This window comes from Drosophila subpulchrella, chromosome 2R (assembly GCF_014743375.2).
Source record: "Drosophila subpulchrella strain 33 F10 #4 breed RU33 chromosome 2R, RU_Dsub_v1.1 Primary Assembly, whole genome shotgun sequence".
NCBI lineage: Eukaryota > Metazoa > Arthropoda > Insecta > Diptera > Drosophilidae > Drosophila > Drosophila subpulchrella.
In genome coordinates, this window is record NC_050611.1 from 10142904 (window position 1) to 10162766 (window position 19863).

General features: G+C 41.3%; 5 protein-coding genes across 15 annotated transcripts in view; 1 reads left to right on the forward strand and 4 right to left on the reverse strand.

Moving 5' to 3' along the window:
• The window catches only part of LOC119551621 (potassium voltage-gated channel subfamily KQT member 1), a 44161-nt gene extending 33285 nt beyond the window's left edge, over positions 1–10876 (forward strand). The window contains exons 1-19 of one of the 11 annotated variants that reach the window (XM_037861037.1): positions 1360–1427; positions 1511–1696; positions 2197–2414; positions 2474–2649; positions 2945–3070; positions 3131–3241; positions 3438–3625; positions 4163–4207; positions 5574–5770; positions 7337–7429; positions 8685–8755; positions 8833–8917; positions 9170–9212; positions 9278–9374; positions 9440–9793; positions 9858–9961; positions 10020–10135; positions 10455–10669; positions 10736–10876. In XM_037861037.1, coding sequence (XP_037716965.1) covers positions 1375–1427; positions 1511–1696; positions 2197–2414; positions 2474–2649; positions 2945–3070; positions 3131–3241; positions 3438–3625; positions 4163–4207; positions 5574–5770; positions 7337–7429; positions 8685–8755; positions 8833–8917; positions 9170–9212; positions 9278–9374; positions 9440–9793; positions 9858–9961; positions 10020–10135; positions 10455–10669; positions 10736–10822 — 2565 coding nt within the window. In that variant the 5' untranslated portion in view covers positions 1360–1374 and the 3' untranslated portion in view covers positions 10823–10876. Of the gene's footprint in view, positions 1–1359; positions 1428–1510; positions 1697–2196; positions 2415–2473; positions 2650–2944; positions 3071–3130; positions 3242–3437; positions 3626–4162; positions 4208–5573; positions 5771–7336; positions 7430–7695; positions 8167–8627; positions 8756–8832; positions 8918–9169; positions 9213–9277; positions 9375–9439; positions 9794–9857; positions 9962–10019; positions 10136–10454; positions 10670–10735 lie in introns of those variants that run through there. The other 10 variants (XM_037861033.1, XM_037861034.1, XM_037861044.1 and 7 more) reach the window with 10 other exon arrangements.
• Positions 10877–10982: 106 nt separating this feature from the next.
• On the reverse strand, positions 10983–14540 carry LOC119551619 (zinc finger protein 62 homolog). The gene is made up of 10 exons (XM_037861032.1): positions 13778–14540; positions 13558–13713; positions 13234–13495; positions 13022–13174; positions 12815–12958; positions 12624–12759; positions 12106–12561; positions 11860–12046; positions 11567–11799; positions 10983–11508 (listed from the first exon to the last, which is right to left on the reverse strand). Exons 1-10 carry the CDS (start codon positions 14538–14540, stop codon positions 11017–11019), a joined length of 2982 nt encoding a protein of 993 aa, XP_037716960.1. The 3' UTR covers positions 10983–11016.
• Positions 14541–14885: 345 nt separating this feature from the next.
• LOC119551623 (odorant receptor 46a) lies at positions 14886–16324 on the reverse strand. Its single transcript, XM_037861046.1, has 2 exons — positions 15091–16324; positions 14886–15030 (listed from the first exon to the last, which is right to left on the reverse strand). The coding sequence occupies exons 1-2, from the start codon at positions 16204–16206 to the stop codon at positions 14977–14979; spliced, it is 1170 nt and encodes a 389-aa protein (XP_037716974.1). The 5' UTR covers positions 16207–16324; the 3' UTR covers positions 14886–14976.
• Positions 16277–17981, reverse strand: LOC119551624 (odorant receptor 46a-like). The gene is made up of 3 exons (XM_037861047.1): positions 17157–17981; positions 16578–16666; positions 16277–16517 (listed from the first exon to the last, which is right to left on the reverse strand). Exons 1-3 carry the CDS (start codon positions 17979–17981, stop codon positions 16277–16279), a joined length of 1155 nt encoding a protein of 384 aa, XP_037716975.1.
• Positions 17982–18394: 413 nt separating this feature from the next.
• Positions 18395–19844, reverse strand: LOC119550908. Its single transcript, XM_037859897.1, has 3 exons — positions 19653–19844; positions 19202–19594; positions 18395–19144 (listed from the first exon to the last, which is right to left on the reverse strand). Exons 1-3 carry the CDS (start codon positions 19705–19707, stop codon positions 18537–18539), a joined length of 1056 nt encoding a protein of 351 aa, XP_037715825.1. The 5' UTR covers positions 19708–19844; the 3' UTR covers positions 18395–18536.
• Positions 19845–19863: the final 19 nt, after the last annotated feature.

Genomic DNA, 19863 nt, shown 5'->3' on the forward strand with positions numbered 1-19863 from the left:
TTAATCTAGCATAAAAATTGTGGGCGCCACAGGCTTGGGCGGTTTGTGGGCGTTAGAGTGGGCGTGGCATATTCGCATAACAAACTTGCGCTGCGTACAAGGCTACGGAATCTAAATCTGAAATCCCAATACTCTATCTTTGATAGTTTCCGAGATATCCGCGTTCATATTTACGATTTTTTGAAGTTTGTGGGCGGTTTGTGGGCGTTAAAGTGGGCGTGGCAAACTTTTTTTTGGGTCAATCGATAGGTATTGATAAGAACAATACATTTCAGTTTAAATTTTTACTCTAGCATCAAAACTGTAGAAGCCACAGTTTTGGGCGGTTTGTGGGCGTTAGAGTGGGCGTGGCACTCTACTGAAACAAACTTGCGCTGCGTAAGAAGCTCAGGAATCTGCTCGCCAAATCTCAATAGCCTAGCTCTCATAGTTTCCAAGATCTCAGCGTTCATCCGGACAGACAGACAGACGGACAGACGGACAGACGGACAGACGGACAGACGGACAGACGGACAGACGGACATGGCTAGATCGACTCGGCTAGTGATCCTGATCAAGAATATATATACTTTATGGGGTCGGAAACGCTTCCTTCTGCCTGTTACATACTTTCCGACGAATCTAGTATACCCTTTTACTCTACGAGTAACGGGTATAAAAATTCCTTCTGAAAATTGAAAAAGGGGAAATGTTTTTTACCTTACGATCTAAGAAATATTGTTCTTAATATGCGATCCTATGTTTTTTTTTGTTCCGGTAATATTATTTTTTATTCTTTGAAGGAATTCTGGACTCCAATATCAATATTCAATGGAACTCTCCCTTGAGCTGGTAATTTTCCAGCACACCCGAACTAATTGCCAAAACTCACCCATATTTGGGTTGTTTGTGGGGTATGGGTATGGCAAGTGCCTAATGTTAATGACGTACGATCGTTTGGCAGCACGTTGGGCAAAGACAAAGTCGGGAGATCGTGACTAAAGCGAACCTGACCCGCCCACAACGGAGGAGAACCAAAACGAAAACGTCGCTAAAATACGCGAAATTTTATGGCACTTTGTTGATGACGAGGTGCAATATACTTGGGTATATAGGGTATATATTAAAATAAAATCAAATAGAGGTCTACGCAGACTTGGGCTATCGTAAAAATGCAAGGTGTGTGGAACGAAAAAACTGTTTATGTAGATAATTAATAAAATTTACACATGGGGTTTTGAAAGTCTAGTTGTTAGGGAAGGTTTTTTAACCGGCCGAAGCTCAGCCATCGATCGAGTTGCGGTTCAATCGTCGTTCGAGCCAGACGTGTCCAAAGTGTCAAAAAAATATTAGCCGAGATTTACCGAGAACGCATACGGGTGGAATGAGATCACAATGGATCCGGACAACGATATATATGCCTTCTACGACATAAGGGGGTACAAGGGGTACACTAGAAACCATAATAACAGCTTAGGTTCTATTTCAAATCAATAAAAATAAAAACTAAGAGGATCTTTTTCGATTACAGGAAATGTAGACCGGGCAGGCCGAACTCGGAACGAATCCTGCAACCGCGAATGTCACTCCTAGGAAAGCCGCTGAACTACAACCGCGGCACCCGCCGCGATGTTCGCTACCGGCGCCTCCAGAGTCGCCTCTACAACTTCCTGGAGCGGCCCCGCGGCCTGCACGCCATCTTCTACCATGTGATGGTGTAAGTACACTCCAGATACCATTTTTAATATGTATACCACTTGATCTTTCTCGGAACTTTTATAAGTGCAACTAAAAGTGATAAGAAGATACTTGTTTTGATGAAATGTCGTATTATTATTGAGTTATTTCGCTCCGTATTATATTTTCCCCACAACTTTCACATTATTTTATAGTAAAAGCTAAAATATAAACAAGGTTCCTCCATAATAAACAAAATATACAAAAAAAAATTGAATTGACACTTCGAAAATGCTTTAAAATATTTTATTACATTTCAATTTTATTTTAAAGATACAACAGTTTTGCACTAAAATAATAAGTTCGTTTTTCAACATAGAAAAAATGTTGTTAAAGATTAAATTTATTTTGAAGTTTTGTTAAAAATACATGTAACTCATATAAACTCGAAGTTCTTCAGCTTTTTTCTAAAAATAATATTTTCTAAATATACCTTATAGGTTTTAAAATTAAATTTAAATTCTCCCTGTCTCCGTTAAGATTTCTGATGGTGTTCACCTGCCTGGCGCTCAGTGTGTTTTCCACCATCAAGGAGTACGAAGACGACGCCGTCTACATCCTGTTCCGCATGGAGATCCTGGTGGTCATCTGGTTCACGATGGAATTCGGAGCTCGACTGTGGTCATCGGGCTGCCGATCGCGATACCAGGGATGCCTGGGTCGGATGAAGTTCGTGAAGCGACCATTCTGTATTATAGGTGGGCTAACTTTACAACACAGGAGTCTTATAAAACTAAAATGGATTTCCATGTTTCAGATATCGTCACCATTTTAGCCTCAATTGTAGTATTAGGGATGGGCACCTCGGGCCAGGTGTTCGCCACGAGTGCTTTACGTGGCCTCCGGTTCTTTCAGATTCTTCGGATGGTGCGCATGGATCGACGGGGCGGCACCTGGAAGTTGCTCGGATCGGTTGTATACGCACATAGACAGGTGGGTTAGCTAGACATTTATCTAACAAGTCCTAATGCCTTATAATAGGTTAAAAAAAAACAATGCGTATAACTAAACTTCTATGTCAAGCACTTTTAAGACAATATATAAGGGCTTCAAATGTTCTAACGTTGAAATTGATAATAGTAATAAAGATAATAAATAGATAGTAATATCAAGGGCGATTTAATCATCAAATAAATACACTTTATAAGTGCTTTAATAAATTTAACATGAAAAACAACTTGTGTTATAAAGACCACTTATATATATTTGTTGTTATATCTTCATGCAGGAGCTGATAACAACCATGTACATAGGGTTCTTAGGTCTAATCTTTGCATCATTCCTGGTCTACATGTGGGAGAAGGACGTAAATGACAAGTTTAGCAATTTCGCCCAGGCCCTCTGGTGGGGAGTGGTAAGTTGTTACAATCTCTAGTAAATATTTTGATTATAAGCAGACTATTCGCTGTTCCAGATAACGCTCTGCACAGTGGGCTATGGAGATATGGTGCCCATCACCTGGCAGGGCAAGTTAATTGCCTCCTGCTGTGCTCTTCTGGGAATCTCCTTCTTCGCTCTTCCTGCGGTAAGTCATTTTATATATGTACTATCAAAAATCATTTACTTGTGTACTTTACAAAGTATCTTAACAAATTGTAGTTTGATATAATAATAACGGTACTACCTTTATGTACTCTAGCTTTTTTTAACATAATGATAGTGTTGGATATTTATGATATGAAATTTCAATCACTTTATTTTCAAATCGTACCTCATTCTAGGGCATCCTTGGAAGTGGATTTGCTCTGAAAGTGCAGCAGCAGCAGCGACAGAAGCACATGATCCGGCGTCGCCAGCCGGCGGCCACTCTAATCCAAGCCGTGTGGCGATGCTATGCGGCCGACGAGCATTCCGTGTCGGTGGCCACGTGGAATATCCACCGGGTTGCCCTGCCCAGTCCGCCGGCTTCGTAAGTATTGAATCAATTTCGACTGAACCTTTGTGGGGCGGAACATCTGTATGAAACTGAAGTCTCTTTTGGGGATATTTTGCAGAGGAGAAGCTCAACGACTTTTGTACAGAAACGAAAAACACTTACACAGTCCCAAACTCTCGCACACTCACTTACACGAACACAATCTGCATTGGTGTGCATAACCAAAGAAAAAACTTAAAGGTGTGTCTATGAGCTGGCCAGCTAGAAATTGTGAGAAGCGCATAGAAAGGCGCTGAATTCGGTAAACGGCCAGGCTACAGCTCAGGACATGAAGCTGGAAATTTTGAAAACCCATTAACATGTGTACAAAACAAGAACACTGATCAACCTGAAACACTCAGCATAGGTAGAACTAGAAGTATTCAGCATATATCTAGAGTGTAGCCCAATCAACTATACCCACCCGACTGTCTCTCTATCCGTCTTTTTTCTCTCCACCCGATTAATCACTTAAGTTCTATATAATTTACTTATTCCCATAGATAATATAATTTTTGTAAACATTTTCAGTTCTGAAAACTGGGAGCGATTATTAAAAAACATAACTGAATATAGGTAAAACTTGATAACCATAACAAAAAGCAATCAATATCAAGCCAAGCAAGACTCAAAGCAATCTGCCAATCATTCTGTACGGGCGGTGCTCCTCAGCCCCCTAAAAGCACCCACATCCGTAGACATGGCCTCCCACATCTAAAATCTAAATCGAATCAAGTTAATTCGCAGCTTTTTTACCATCAGCACCAGTCTCTATCTATCTCTCTATCTTTCTGTCGCTCTCGCTCTGTCGCCTCGTCTTTCCATCTCTGTCTTTCGCTGCATTCGAAAGAATTCTTTGCTAAATTTTTGAAACTTTTCCCAATGACCGAAGTACGATTAATCAATGTGATACGAATTGATTCTCATTTTGTGTGTTCTGCTGCCCCGCGCCCAAAAAACTCCATAAAAATGCATATAAATGTGTGTATAATCTATAATTAACACGTGAGTTCAATGAAGCCAAATGAGTGAAAAGCTTTTTATTCGATTCTTTCTCTCTTTCGCTCCTTTACCCCCTAAAACCATGCCAAATAAAGACTCTATCCACCCACTCACTCCTTCCCTGAACTTTTACGATTTTTGACCCTGGCACCACGACCTCTCTTATCCCACAGCCCCGCATTTCAAAGATCAAAGCATCGTTCTAAGAATGTAAAGATACAGTCCAGTCCGATGGTATGAAAATGTATAATATTATAAAATTGAATGATACCTATATAATGAATCTTATTTAAGTAACATATTCATAAATATTCAAACAATTGTAATACGCATATATCATATTATCCTTATATATTTCGAATAGTATAATTTTAAGGAAAGTTAATAATTTTAAATAGTCTTCTATGTATGTGCAACATGTTATTTAGAAATTCCGTTTGCCTTACAAACTAATGTTCAAATATTAGTTCCAAAGACAAATACAATAGAAACAGTATTTAAAAGGTGAATCATAGTAAACACTCAGATGAAATATGGCAATATTTGTAGAGAAACAGGAGATAGCTTATCAGAGATATACTAAGCGATGCTTTTACTTTGAATTACTGGAAAGTAGTCGGAAATTCATCGACTCCTTAGCACTTCATTTCTCTCTTGTAACTGTTGGAATTAATATTAAATGTTTTTGCCTCAGCACCAAAATGCCAATCTTAAATATTATTACCCTCACCCCTCTATGTATGTATGTATGTACGCGCAATTACACCAAAACACACACACGGCTACACACCTACACCTTAACTTTGAACCACAGTCGTATCCTGTTAACCAAATATTTGCCAGATAACCTATCTCCGTACTATAAATACAACTATCTGATAAGTGTTAATATTTGAGTGTTGACTGAAAGACCCTTTTCTATCCACCCCCTCCGATGCAGACGGGCGTCCTCCAGCTTTAAGCACAACACATCCTTCGTGGCCCGGCTGCCCACCATCCGGCGGCACAAGAGCCAGACGATCCAGACTCCGGGCGGAGGTGACGGCGGCGGAGTGTCCAAGCCGCCGGGCTCGTCGAGGGCCTCCACGAGGTACACCCGCACCATCCGGGACATCAATGCGTCCGTGGAGAATCTGGGTAAGTTGGTGGGCCACCCTGGGCGGATCCTTCCGATTTCCGTTTATGTTTCCCATTTCCATTCCATTGCGAATTTCTGTTTGCACACAGCCCACATGCACAGACACACACACAGCTTTCGAGGATACAAAAGTGCGTTTCGAGGCTGTAAGGCGGGGTTTTTGAAAAACTTCTAACATTTCACATGACATATCAGAAACATCGATTTTTCTTAAAGTTTAAATCGTAAAAAGATTTTTTTTTAATTTACAATGTCCCACAATCACATTTTTTGTGCAAAACTTCTGCAAACTTGTTCATATTTTATAAAAAACACACTCTAATTATATTTTTATTTTATTACAAAAGTAATTAAAACTATAAATGTTTAAAGTTATCCCAAAAGAACCCTTAAAAAACATAAAAATATCTATTTCTGAAAGTAAAAGCCCAACTTGTCCTTAAAGTAACGAAACGCACTGTTCGGCCCAAGCATGTTGTTCTTTCAAACTTTATTGTTGAACAAATAATAGCAGAAAACTCAAGATTTCTTTGGCTATTTACACAGTTCCAAAAATTTTACAACAAAACAATCGTCACTTATAAGAAAGATGACTTGGAAATATATCACGTGTTAAATTTAAAAACATTTGGCTTGACCGAACCTTAAAAATGTTATCTAAGGCCAGTTTTATTTCAAGAAAATATGCTTTCCTCCGTTTTGTTTTGTTATGCATGCAGCGTTCTGCAATAAATTCCACTTAAATAAATTGTCAATAAACTACTCATTAATCAAACAATAAAGCATTCTAGTCAGTTTATATGCGATAATAATTGAAATATTACAGTCCTGTTTTGTCTGCAAGTCTATTAAAAATGTTTTCGAATGAAGCAATTAAATTATTTTTTTGGCAACCATTAATAAGAGATTAAGTTTTTGCTGTTCGTTGTTTGAAAAGATATTGTTTTTATAACATTATCAAAAAAATTGACAAATGTTCTACTAATATTTAAAGTAAAACAACAAATACAAAAAAAAAAGTTATAATAATAATATTTCAATTTTAATAATAATTACAAGTTACTAAAAATGTTAATTTAATTTAATTTAGATAGGCCATCTGGCTTCCTATAAATAAATTAAATTGAATATTCGATTCGATAGGGTAAATCCAATTTTAATATAAAATTCGTTGTAGGCCATAAACAATCATTAACCCATACAAAATAAATTCCCATCAAGACCGAAGTCTTTCTTAAATTTACCAACAAACAAATGCAATAACTAAACTAATCTAAAAAAAAAACAATTAACCACTTAAAGAATTAAGTTTTCGTTGTTGTTCCTAGAAGTTGGATGTTTTGATTTCTCACTGTGGCGCATTACTTTTGATTTGTTCTCGCAATCGTGTTAAATGGTCCAATATTGTACGACCCATATATAGAGTGTACCGTACCGTGTCTCTCGAATCGCAGATATATATTGGCAAAATTCCGATTCCAGTTACAATTACAGAAACGCTGTTCCGATTCGCAATGAGTGGAGTTTTGATTGTCGAGTTTAACGTTTGATTTGAAATTTTGCAGAGGTAGTACAAAACGGCAAATCCATGAATCCAAGTTTCAGCGAAGATTCAGTTGCTGAAACCACTTGCTTAAAAAATATTAAAAATTCAGACGGTAAGTCTACAAGGTCCTCTCCCCCAGGTCCTACAATACGATTATCCAAAAAAAAAAAAAACCAAAGATAAAACGATTGTTATATCACACTATTATTGTATTTGAGTGTTGTGGTTGTGTCAATGTTGTGAATCCAATGCATCCCAGAGATAAGATTGATTGAACTTTGAATTGATGTTGTTTGTTGGTTGGTTGGTTGCCTAACACGACTACTACTCCCCCCGTCCCAATGGGTCCTATAATCCAGAAATCTTAACCTAACTTAGCCAGCCAGCCTGCGTCGCTGGCCAACTGCCAGCTGAGCTCGAGTGCCGGCTCCCTGGCCCAGTTTCCTGATCGGGATCGGGATCGGGATCAGGATCGGAATGGGGATGGGGATCAGGCTGAGGAGCAGGCCAAGGCTGCGAGTGGTTCCTGGAGAAACCTCACCATTCCGGTGGTGCTCTACGGTTTTCTGCATGGCAACTTCTTGGGCTCGACGCTTTCGCTGCGCAATCCACGGGTGGCTCCGGCCGACGATCGGGATCTGGAGGCTGGCCGGGAGGAGGAAGAGGTCCACAAAGATACTTGCCAGCGGAGCAACACCTTGCCGCTGCCCCTTAAAGAGGGCAGTGGGAGTCCCACTTCCAGTCCGAATCCCAGTCCGGGCAGTGGACGGACAGGTCGCTTTTTTGCGGCTGCATCGCACTTTCTGGAGACCGGATTCAGCAACCCAAATCCGACGATCGAAGTGGCAAGTGCGTGCTAACCAGAGAAACGTATCTCCGAAAGTATCTCGAAAAGTATCTCCTCCGCCTGCGCTAGGGTTGCATGCTGTCTACCACCAATAGAGTATCTCCCCCTTTGATTTGTAGTTGATGTAGGTATTTGTTACCACCTTGACCCACCTGACCTGGTATCCAGACCCTCCCCCCCCCCCTTCCATCACACTGCGACACCTCACACCACAACGCTTGCTTCAGTATCTGGGCTGGAGGATCCTTCGGCCTCGCATTTACTATCTAACTTACTAACTAACTAAGCTCTCTATCTCTATATATATTAATGATAATCCATGTGTATTTACTAATTGTTCCATATATGTGTGTAACGGTACTTTTGTATGTGTTGTTGTATATTTGCGTTGACGTTGACTTGATTAACCATATCCAAAAAAAAAAAACCAAAAAAAAACCAAACCAATAACCAACAAGCGAAGCTAGCAACCCAAACCTAACGCAAAAGTCAATCTCTCTGATTCACAAATTGCCCGCAGATGAGGAGGACGAGCCGCGCTGCACGCAGCTAACCAACCGGCACAAAACCGCCATCAGGTTTATACGCAAGGTGAGGCTCCAGACCCCGGGGATACCCTGAATTACTGAGGATTTTATCTAAAACTCGGGCACTTGTCTAACCAACAGCTCAAGTACTTTGTGGCGCGAAGGAAATTCAAGGAGGCCTTGAAACCCTACGACGTTAAGGATGTCATGGAGCAGTATGCAGCCGGTAAGTTCTGATTAGAAATAATATTATAGGTATTCCTATATATAACCCTAATACAAATAAATCCCAAAGGATCATTCTACAAACTTATTAAAATTTTTTTATTAAAACTCTATCATTAAAGCAATGTTGAGAAATTAGTTAAGTTATATTATGGTTTCCATAGGTTGTGATACGATAGTTAACAGAGTTATTAAAACATTAATCTTCTCCTTTTTCTTTGCCATATCTAAGTAAAAAACTCTTTTATTTAAGGACACGTGGACTTGTTGGGTCGCGTTAAAATGCTACATTTGCGGTGAGAGTTAGACAACAATATCCCCTTGATTAACCTGTATTAACTAACCCAAAACTAACCCACAGCTTGGATCAAATCCTGGGCAAACAAGGCTCCAAGGCCAAGGATGTCTATGCATCCAAAATAAGCTTAGCCTCCCGCGTGGTTAAAGTCGAGCGGCAGGTGAGCAACATCTGATAAAAAATAATTCTAATATCATATAATACCCTTCCCATAACCCCCAATAGGTGGCTGATATCGAAGAGAAGCTGGACGTGCTGATCAAGGCGTACATGGAGGATCGTGATAGATTCCTGGCTCTTCCGCTGCCAGCCAAGCCCAAAATACATTCCATTAGTCCTAGCCACAAACCCCTGCACCACGCCCACAACCTGGCGATGATCGATGTGTGGAAACGGACCGCGGCACTCAGTGTGCATCCGGAGCAGGTGACCACCACACCCTTGCTGAATGCCTCGGCCACAGATGGCTCCGAGCTGCGATCCCTGACATCCACGCAAACGCTGACGACGACAACCGATGCGATCGCCACACAAACCCCCTTGCCGCCGCACATGCAGCATACAGCGACCAATACAAAGGTAATATAATAGTATTTATAAGCAATAACATCTAAGTGATCTTAAATATTAACTATATTTTCAGTCTTCCGTGCTCAACTCATATCAGCTGGGGTCTGAGAAGCAGCAGCACAATGATGTTTTTATGACTGAATTAGAGAATAGAACCAAAAAACGCGTAACGTTAAGGTGAATATCGATCTTTATATATTATAATACTTATATGTATTAACATCTTCAATCTCAGCCTACATAGATCCACATCGGAGCCGTATAGCAAGCAGGAGCAGCGGATCAACATACCCGATGAGGGAGCCGAGTCCCTGGACAGCAGTGCTAAGCCAACGCCGCCAGATAGTTCAAGTAATTAAAAATTAGTTAACTATTGTTTTCCTAGAATTTATTATTTAACTTGGATTACTAGTAAAATTAGCAAATTGCTTGCCGAACAAAAAATAACATGAATAAATACTTAAAAGGATTTCATATGGCTATTCTTTAGAAATTGGTTTTATTATTATTTTTTTTAATCTTTTACTCTTATTACTCAAAAAAAAAAGTTAAACCTATCCTTATAATTGTTTTTCTTTTATTAGTACACTTATAATTTTCTGTTTTACAACAACTCTTTGTTCAACAAAAAGAAGAGAGCTTGAATAAACTTTACAAATCTCCCATTTAGTTATACTAATCGATGAGTACGAGGACTTCGAGGAGGAGGATCTGAACTGTGAGGGCGAATTGGATCATTTCCCCTCCTGGGAGATCGACAGTGATATTGGGGTGGAAGTGGACGTGGACGCGGATGCCGATGGCGACTGTGATGAGTCCACCGAGGACACAGCCCTGCTGCAGTGTGCCACGCGCACCGCCATTGTTATAACACCAATTAGCCCAGTAAGTTTTGGAAATTCACCTTAATTTGTTTTGTAATCGTTTCTTTAAACTTTAAATCCCTTTCAGGTAAGCTCCGCACACAATCTTCAGCAATTAAATGACCAAACTACAACGCTTAATAAATCAAATTTGCTTCCGCCAGACTCTGGCTAGTTAATTGCAATTAAACCTAGCCTAAATGTAGTTATTACATTATCATTAGAATTATGTATTATGTACTATGGAAAACATATTAATGTCATTTTCGGACATCATTTGTGTTCAATTAATTGGTAGCAAACAAATGAAAACCAAAACAAATAAATCTGCTTTAGCAAAAAGTCTTACATCACCGAAATTTGTCAGCCTCAATTCTTGGTGTCTTCTTCTGGTATCTCGTCGATGAACTCATCTTCCTCCTCTTCACCCTCTTCCATCTCTATGCCATCCTGATCATCTCCGACCTCTTCTATAAATTCAACGTTGTCATCGCCGATTCGAATGCATTGCTTTTTCGATGTCGATGGCATATCGTCGGCGGTATATTCATCCTCTTCGACCACATCCTCTTGGAGTAAAATGATTCCCTTGTGCACCTTTCGGACATGAACGTTTAACTGTGAACTGTTCGCAAAGGTGCGTCCACAGCCTTCCTCGAAATAATCACGGCACATTAACTTGGCACCATGAGATCGCTGCATGTGGGTATTCAAACCCTGTCGACGTCCAAACCTCTTCTTGCACTCCTTGCACTCAAAAGCAAAACGCTTGTAGTGCTGACCAAGGATGTGAACAGAAAGCGACTTCTTGTTCCTGGTGGTGAAACTGCACTGATCGCAGCTGTATGACTGTCCATGAAGCTGCAGGAAAGCGTGGATACTATTAACAACGTTTATAAATAGGTTATATTACAGTCACCTTCTGATGAGCCTCCATTTCACTCTTGTGATAAAAACCCTTCTGACAGACACTGCAGGAATAGCGCTTCTTATTCGAATGCACTACATTAACATGAGTGTCATAATTCCTTCGATTTTTGACAATTTTAAAACATTCCGGGCACTCAATAGGTTCATGCCAATAGGCATGGTGTTTGGCCAGAGCCTCCTGGCTTTTGTAAGAAGCCTTGCACAAAGGACAAACCACGTTGTCTGAAAAGTATAATAATTAATTATGAACTCCTTTAATTTAAAAAGAAACTCCACACTTACCATTATTGTGGCTCCTTGCCACATGAACGGACAAGGACATCTTCGAGCGGCACTCCTTGAGACAAAACTGGCAAATCCATTCTGGGGCAGTCTTGGAGTTCTTCTCCGCCTGCTTTTTCGAAGATTCGTGGGTGCGTCGCTTGTGTGTGTACAAGGAGTTCCAGTTCACATAAGCCTCTGAGCAGTTCTGTGATCAAAAATTCAGTTAGTTTCCCATATTTGATGACAAAATGTAGGATGTCTTACCTCCTGATCGCACATGTAGTACACACAAATCTCAAGCTTGCGATGTGTCGAGTCCGAGCGGAGCTGTTGGTAATTGCGCAGGTGATGGCGGTACAGTTTCATGTGCGGAAAGTCCTTGCCGCAGGGCTGGCACCAGTACAATCCATCCTTATGAACTCCCGAGTCCCGATGGGCTTGCAGATTTTCCTTGGTTTTAAAGTACGAGGAGCAGTACTCGCAGATGTAAGCATCCCGAAGAATTTCCACGTATCTCTTGGTACCAAAACAGGGAGACTTTTCGGAATCCACATGAGCAAGCAGGGTATCGCGGCTGTCACTTAAAAAACCACAATTTCCGCACACATGAACATCACGTTCAATGATCAGATGCTTCTTCATGTGAATGTTGTATGTGGCTTCGGTGGCAAATTCGCGGGAACAGAGCTCGCAGCTAATAACGCTGCCATGCATTGCCCTCTAAAATATATAAAAACCAATTAAATATTGGATAAATTGTTTGCAATAAGATGTTATATTACCATGTGCCCATTTAATCGACCTCTGGACTCAAAGTTCGCCATACATTCCCCGCAAGAGTATGTTGTGCTGCTCACATTGGCATGCGACTTGTTGTGCTCCATGAAAACTGCGGGATCCCGGAAGGTACGGTCGCAACTAGAAGAAAAACAGCATTAGATGGTAAAGACAAGAAATAATTCAAACCACTGACAGGTCGCAAAATAAGGTGCCCACTGGTTCATGGGCGTAGTTCAAGTGCTGGAAAAGCTCATCAATGTTGGTGCTGGCAAAATCGCAGACGAAGCAAGCGCGAGGTCTGTGCTTCTCCAGGTGGAATTGGTTGTGGAAATTGAAACTGTAATTGAGATTTTAAAAATATAATCGATTATGCATTTTTAAAATAGAGAAGACAACTTACCGCTTCCAGGATGGAAACTCCAGGGAGCACATTTCACAAAACGAGCGAATACCTCTCTTCTTTTTGATAACATGAGCACAAGAATGTTTGTTGTACTGCAAAATGTTAGAAAATGTCATTTTACATTCCGGACAGCATCCATAAATTGGAATTCTAACGACAAAAACTCTAATTAGATAATATCTGATGTATAATAATAATAATTTAGTTACTCAGCCACGGGTGCGTGCAAAAGAACCAGATGCATGGCTAGGAATTGGCGTCCTTTCAGCTCTTTGCTGCAGCCTTCAATGGGACACTGAAAGACATCTCTTCGGGTTTTGTGGGTCTTCAAAATGTGACTGAAAAGGTTTTCAAATGTGGGACACTTCAGGGAGCAGTGCTTGCACACAGTACACCACTCAAATGTAAGCTTCTCGAAGCTGGTCTTTACAACGGTGGACAAGTATTCCGGAATATCATGAATGTCATCCTCTGCAAACAATAAGATTTAAAAGGGTTATGGTTGCGTAATTCTTTATGCAGACTCTACCTACTTTCTTTGATATCAACGAAGTTAAAGAGAACTATATTGCTGGGCTCTCCCTCATCGAGTTCTCCTTCACTTTGACTTTCCTCTGCTTCAGCTATCAATCTTGATGGACGGACCATTGGTTTGACCTTCACGTCCTCCAAATTTGGATCTAAAATATCTAATTATAAAAATTTAATGTTGCAGCTTATGTTTTCTAGAAGGAGCAACTATATAAAACAAACCCTCTTGCTCGTATATGTATACATCCTCATCCAGATTAGGTTCTGCAACGGATTCGCTGTTCAGGAGAACCATTTGTTCAGCGATTTCCGTTTGCTCTGGGAACTGGGCATCTTCACAGGTCACCTCTTCAACAATGGACTCGTCGTTAGCAATAGCCTCGTCTTCGTCCAGGATGTTTTGCATAAGGACACTGATTTGTTCCTGATCTGCCAGCTTGGCTTCACTTTTAGGAGTAGGAAGTTCCGGCGAAGGCTCCTTGGCTATCGCAGGAGATAGAGCTGGTTTAGGTATTATCTGGGTAGCTGGAACTACTGATTTCCTCAACCGGGCACTTGGTGCCCTAGGGGGAATAATGGGCACAGGACGCAGAACCTTGGCAAGAGGCTTTGGAGGCGCTTCTTTCTTGGCGGGTCTTGCAGCTGGCGGAGATGCCTGGACTTCGGTAGTGATAATTGGTTCCTCCTGCGTGGGGAGCTCATCCTGAACTTGGACCTGGACCTGGTCCTGGACCACCTGCTTGGCCGCATCCCTTTCCCTCTCCAGTTCATCAATATCAAACAGGCGGATGAGATTGTTGACGCACACCTCGCACAGGAGCTGCTGTTTCTGCGGATCGGGGAACACATCGAACTGGAAGTGCTTGGCCAGCAGGGATTGCAGTCCCAGCTCGATTCCGAACTCATCGAATATCTCCTGGTACTGGTATTTCGTACTGAATACGCTGCAATGCAGGCAGCTATTGTTTTTCGCGTTTTCCGACATCTTAATCTTTGTCCGTCAGCAGATTAAACGCGTTAAGGCATTTGTAGGTCGTTTTATCTTACGTACCATTTTCTTCCCGCTGCCAATCTGGTATTTTTCAGTGTGACCATATGGCGCCAATTTTTAAAATAAAAACGTTAGAATCAACGATAAAAACATTCTAAAAGCTTCAAAGTATATTATGTTTACTACATTTTTTTATAAAAGTTGTTTATGTTTTAAGAGTTTTTATAAATACTTTCGACAAGAACACAATTGCAATCAGCTACTTCTACTAAAAAGTGCTTTAATATTAAATTTCTTTGATTTCTACTTTTTAAGGTCTCATGTTAAGAAATGAGTACTTCATCTAATTCTGTTCTCCAGATCTTGAAGGAATATCCATCCACTGAATGCTTCTCATTATGCGAAGGTTGTTTTATCAATTTTTCGTAATCTAACTGTTGACCCGCTTCAGCAAAGCGAAATAGCTGTAAGAGCAGTTTACAATCTGGAAGAAAAGAAATATTATTAGTTATACCAATCAATAAGAACCTTTCAGCTGGCCTACAGAACCAAAGGCCTCCAAGCTGAAAACAAAGGTGGGATTAAAGGTGTGCAGGACCATCGGTGAGTTGAAGCGCTGCATTATGAGCAGAAGAATCCGTCGGTTCGACCTATTCCAACCCGTCCACTGGGCGCTGTAGATGCCGTGACAAAGCCTGGAACTCTGAACAGTCACTTCGTTGGAGGCGTAGCAAATGATGAAGATCTGCCAGAGCATTACCAGTTGGTAGATGCAGGTCTTGGCCATAAAGATGGCATCCCCATTGGCAACGGACATGGTGGACATGTCATACAGATTGGAAACCAGTACCAGCACAGAGCACATGAGCTGCACGGATCCCGGGACCTTAATGAATAACTCCACCAGATTCTTGAACTGCACAATTTTGTTATAGTAAGCGGCACATTCACGCAGCTCCCTGGCGATCCTCTCATGATCTAGGTCACAATTTGCAGGTCCCAACTTCTCCAATCTTAGGACCAGCACTTGGAGCTGAACCTTTAAGAAGCAAAGCAAGGAAAAGGCCATCGAATCGTAGGTTATGTTCAGGACACAGGTCGGCAGCAAGGAAATCGTGTGGAAGAGGTACTGCAAGCCATAGCAGATCCTTCCCTGAATGCTGCACACCTCGAGCATGGCCAGCGGGAGCTCCTCGTAGTTGGCAAAACAGGGAATCAGAAGGATCAGCAAAGCCGCTCCCCAGGACGTGATGCCATAGAAGTTCCGCATATGAACAACCGCCTTTCTAGCCGATTCCAAAATCCACCTTTCCTCCTCACTTTTCACAGCGAAATCCTCGGACATCATCATCTCAACCAGACCATCGAGCTTACGTCTCTCCAACTTCATATGCAATAGTTTGGTCATGCAGGATATTTCGGTGGCAAACATGAAGAATACTTTCAGGATCTCCCGCACTTGGGAGATATTACTCAGCAGTTCCAATGCAAAGAGCAGTAGCATTATGCAAAGGATAATCAGGATAATGATAAATCTCATGGAATGAAAACGACGCTGCTCATCTGTGGCCCAAATGGGAAGATGCCAAATTCCCAGAACTTGAAAGTACCACACCTGGTACTTGTAAAAGTCTTCCGTTACCATTTGATGCTGAGACATGCTGACGATTTTCACTTTTCCTGCTAAGCCCCTTCATGGAAAGCCTTTTATAGGCCACAAACCCAAGCGGCTAATGAGGCTCATTATGGAAATTGGCTACAGTGCACAAAACGGTAGAACTACGAAAATAACCCACCGAGCTGAAAAGCATTAGATCGAAACCCAGGCTGGGATTTAAGGTCCTAATTCTCAGAGTCGAGTGAAGGCGTTGCATGAAGAGCAGGACAATCCTACGGGAATCCTTGTTCCAGTCCACCCAAGATGTTTTGTAAAGCTCATGGGGCAGGTCCAAGCTGCGCTGTGTTACCTCTCTGTGGAGGGGGGAAAGAGATTACTAATCTGAAATAGATTTGGAATGTAGTTATACCCACCCGGCATAGTAGCACAATATAAAAATCTGACTCAGCATGCACGCCTGATAGGTAATATATTTAAATAGCGCCAGCTTCTCGTCGGACAACTATGTATATGGAAATTTCCGTTTATATTCTTTTAAAGTGTAATTGTATTATTCTGAATTGTATTTATAGGACCTAATAAATGCAACGCATTAAATGCAGTCAGTATATATATATTATATTATAGCACTAGCAGATATTTTAACGTTCTTAAAATCTCTCAGCTCTTAAAGGCCCTCACCGTTTTTTCGTAACCAGACCTAGATATCTTATATAAATACAAAACTATATACTTTGTAATAGAATCATCAACAACATCATTGATGATAATGTTTCAATAAGGATTAATAAGTTGATAAAATTAAAAAAAAATCATATGCTAATACCGTTTATAAAAGGTTGCAATGGACATCTAACTTGATTACTTTGGATTAGCTGATTTTTGTCTTTTGGTAATTGTGTTTAGTATGTTAGTACAAAGTTCAAGATCGTAAATATAGTAAATACTCTAACTATATGGCTATTTAGTTTCAAAATCTTTTTCTTACTTACCAGAGCTATAGCATAAAAATTGGCAGTGAGTACCAATACGGAGCAAAAGATCTGCATTGAAATCGGTTTGCAAAGAAGGCGCTCCACAGTTGCTGTCAACTCTACAATGGCCATGTGGTACCGGATATTCTCCTTCAGTTGCTGCTCCACGGAGCCACCGGCACTGCTCCACCGGCCCATCTTATCCAGTCGCACCGCCAGAAGATCCAGCTGGCTCTTGATGAAGATGAACAGCGAGGAGCAGAGGGAATCGAAGCCTATATTGGTGACACAGGAGACGGTCAGGGCCAGGCATTGATAGCAATATAGGAGCCAGTAACCGGTTGAACCAGGATGGTCGGCAAACGGGTTATATGTGCCCAGTGGAAGTTGGGACCAGTCCACCACGAATTGGGGAATAAGGATCATGGACAAGGCGGCCACCGAGAGAGCACCATAGAAATCCCTGAGTTTCCGACTCCTTTCACAGGCAGCTGCCATGATCAACTCCTCTTCAACGCCCCTTGGTCGAAAATCATCCTCGTCCAACCTCTTGAAGAGCTCCTCCAGTTCCACATTATTGGCCTTGATGCTCAGCAGCTTGGTGGTGTGTCCCGCACTGGTGGCCAGGACAAAGATGGCCCTCACAACCTCGGACATGGAACTCAGGTTGCCCACCACATGCATCACGAGCAGGAGATCAAAGAGCAGCACCCAAAATCCCATCACATGCACGTGGTTAACCTGATGAAAGATTCTCCAATGGCGTTCGTTTTGGGGCCACAGCGAGAATACGTTCAGAAGGGCCTTCTGCCCCTTGTAAAAGATTTCCACTCTGTTGCTCATTTCTGTTTGAACTTAAGGATAATTGATTTGGTCAAGTTTTTATATGATTCCCCTAAAAGCATTTAAAAAGTCGTTAGAGGGTTCTAATTGTTGGCTAATCGTACTGGTGTGGTTTAAGCAAGGGTAATTAAATTATTAAAATTGAGTGTAGTTATCCAATATTCAATATGGAAAAAAACGTTTATCGGAAAAGGTCTTTTAAGAAATAGTGTATCAATCGTAACACTTTTCAATATTTTTTAGGGAACAAAAGAAGTGCTGTCTTCATTTTTTAAGCCAAAAAATGACTGTATTTTATATATCTACAAGGATTTTGGTCCACCTTATCTATAAGTTTTTATATTAAATAAATAGAGGAATTTTCCAAATGGTCAAATAATCGTATGCTTTTATTAAACCCTTTTTTTGCAGTGCATGTCCCTTGGCAAAGGACTTTCGCCATTTTCTGCTCATGTGCGTCTGTTAAATAAAAATACTAAATTATTCATCTGCCGATTATTACGCAGGACAATTTGGCATAGTCCTCCGATAAAATATGCATAACTTTTTCCCTTCTTAGAGAGGAAAGTGCTTGGGATCGCAACAGAAGGTGAATCCCTCATCAGGGTTATTCGGCAGACCCAAGGGGCAATTAAGTGGATGGCAAATATCCAGGCATGGTGGCCTCTCCCTTCGGAAGGTATTATTATAGGTGAGGAAGACGTATAGCCCATTACCACTGGCATCTCGCACCACCTTGTAGGTCCACTCGGGCACTGGAATCTTGGAGCCGGCAAGGAAGGCCGACTGAAGGAAGCCCCTGGCATCCGGCAATTTCAGGATGCCAATGCCGCCGGACTTGATACGGAAATAGCTTGACACCGGAATCTGACTTCGCACCCATCTCTCAATTTTCTCCCAGTTACCATCGTTGATCGACTTGAATTGCGGCACCACATTCAGGTAGCGAAAGGTACTGCCCATCTGATCCGCAAACAGAAAGTCCGCCGAAGCCACCATGTGCCCTCGATTGATCACCAGGGAGCGGGGATTTGGCAAGTAGGACTGGCCATCCCCATAAATGCATTTGAAGGCGAAGTATATGTTGGATTTCATATAAGCGGCGGCCTCCTGGGGGCTGAACATCTCATCAGTTACAAAGTCCACGAAGGGCCTCCTTGGAACTTTAAAACTTTTATTATAATAGAGATATAACAAGAATGGTTTTTAGGTGCACTTACAAAAAGTCTTGAAGTAGACATCACTCTGGGAGTACAAGACCCTTCCTTGACCGGCATCGAAGCAGGTGCGATATAGCTCTAGGTTCCTGCCGTCTATCGTATAACCCACGGCATATAAACTACCCGAACATTCGCTATCCCGAATCCGCGTTGTCATCGGTTTCATTGGATTGTAACAACTCATGGGGAGCGGAACTGAAAACTGTCCATTGTCCTGGCATAGGGTTTCCACCATATCCGTGGGACTGCAGTACATGCATAGAGTGACACCCGATGGAACAGTTTCCCTACGTTGCAGATGGAGGGATCCACTGGCATCGCGATAGGTGAAAATGCGATTCGATTGCTCCACCATATACTGGGCTATGCGACAATCGCCCTGCACTTCCCATGCTGTCAAGTTTACACAATATCCTAAGAGATTATCTTCCGTGATATTTGTTTAACTCACCCAGCGAGCAGATTAAAAATAGGTAAAAGAGTATTATGATATAAAAACCATCCATCTGTTTTCGAATTTTGAATACTTTTAAATTTGGAAGATATTAGGCCAAATCGAGACACGAACTAAATTAATGAAAAAGATTTTAGGGGATTCCCCACAAAACAGACTTCTATCGATTTATTTTAGTGCTCCATGAAATCAAAGTCCTAGAATGTAA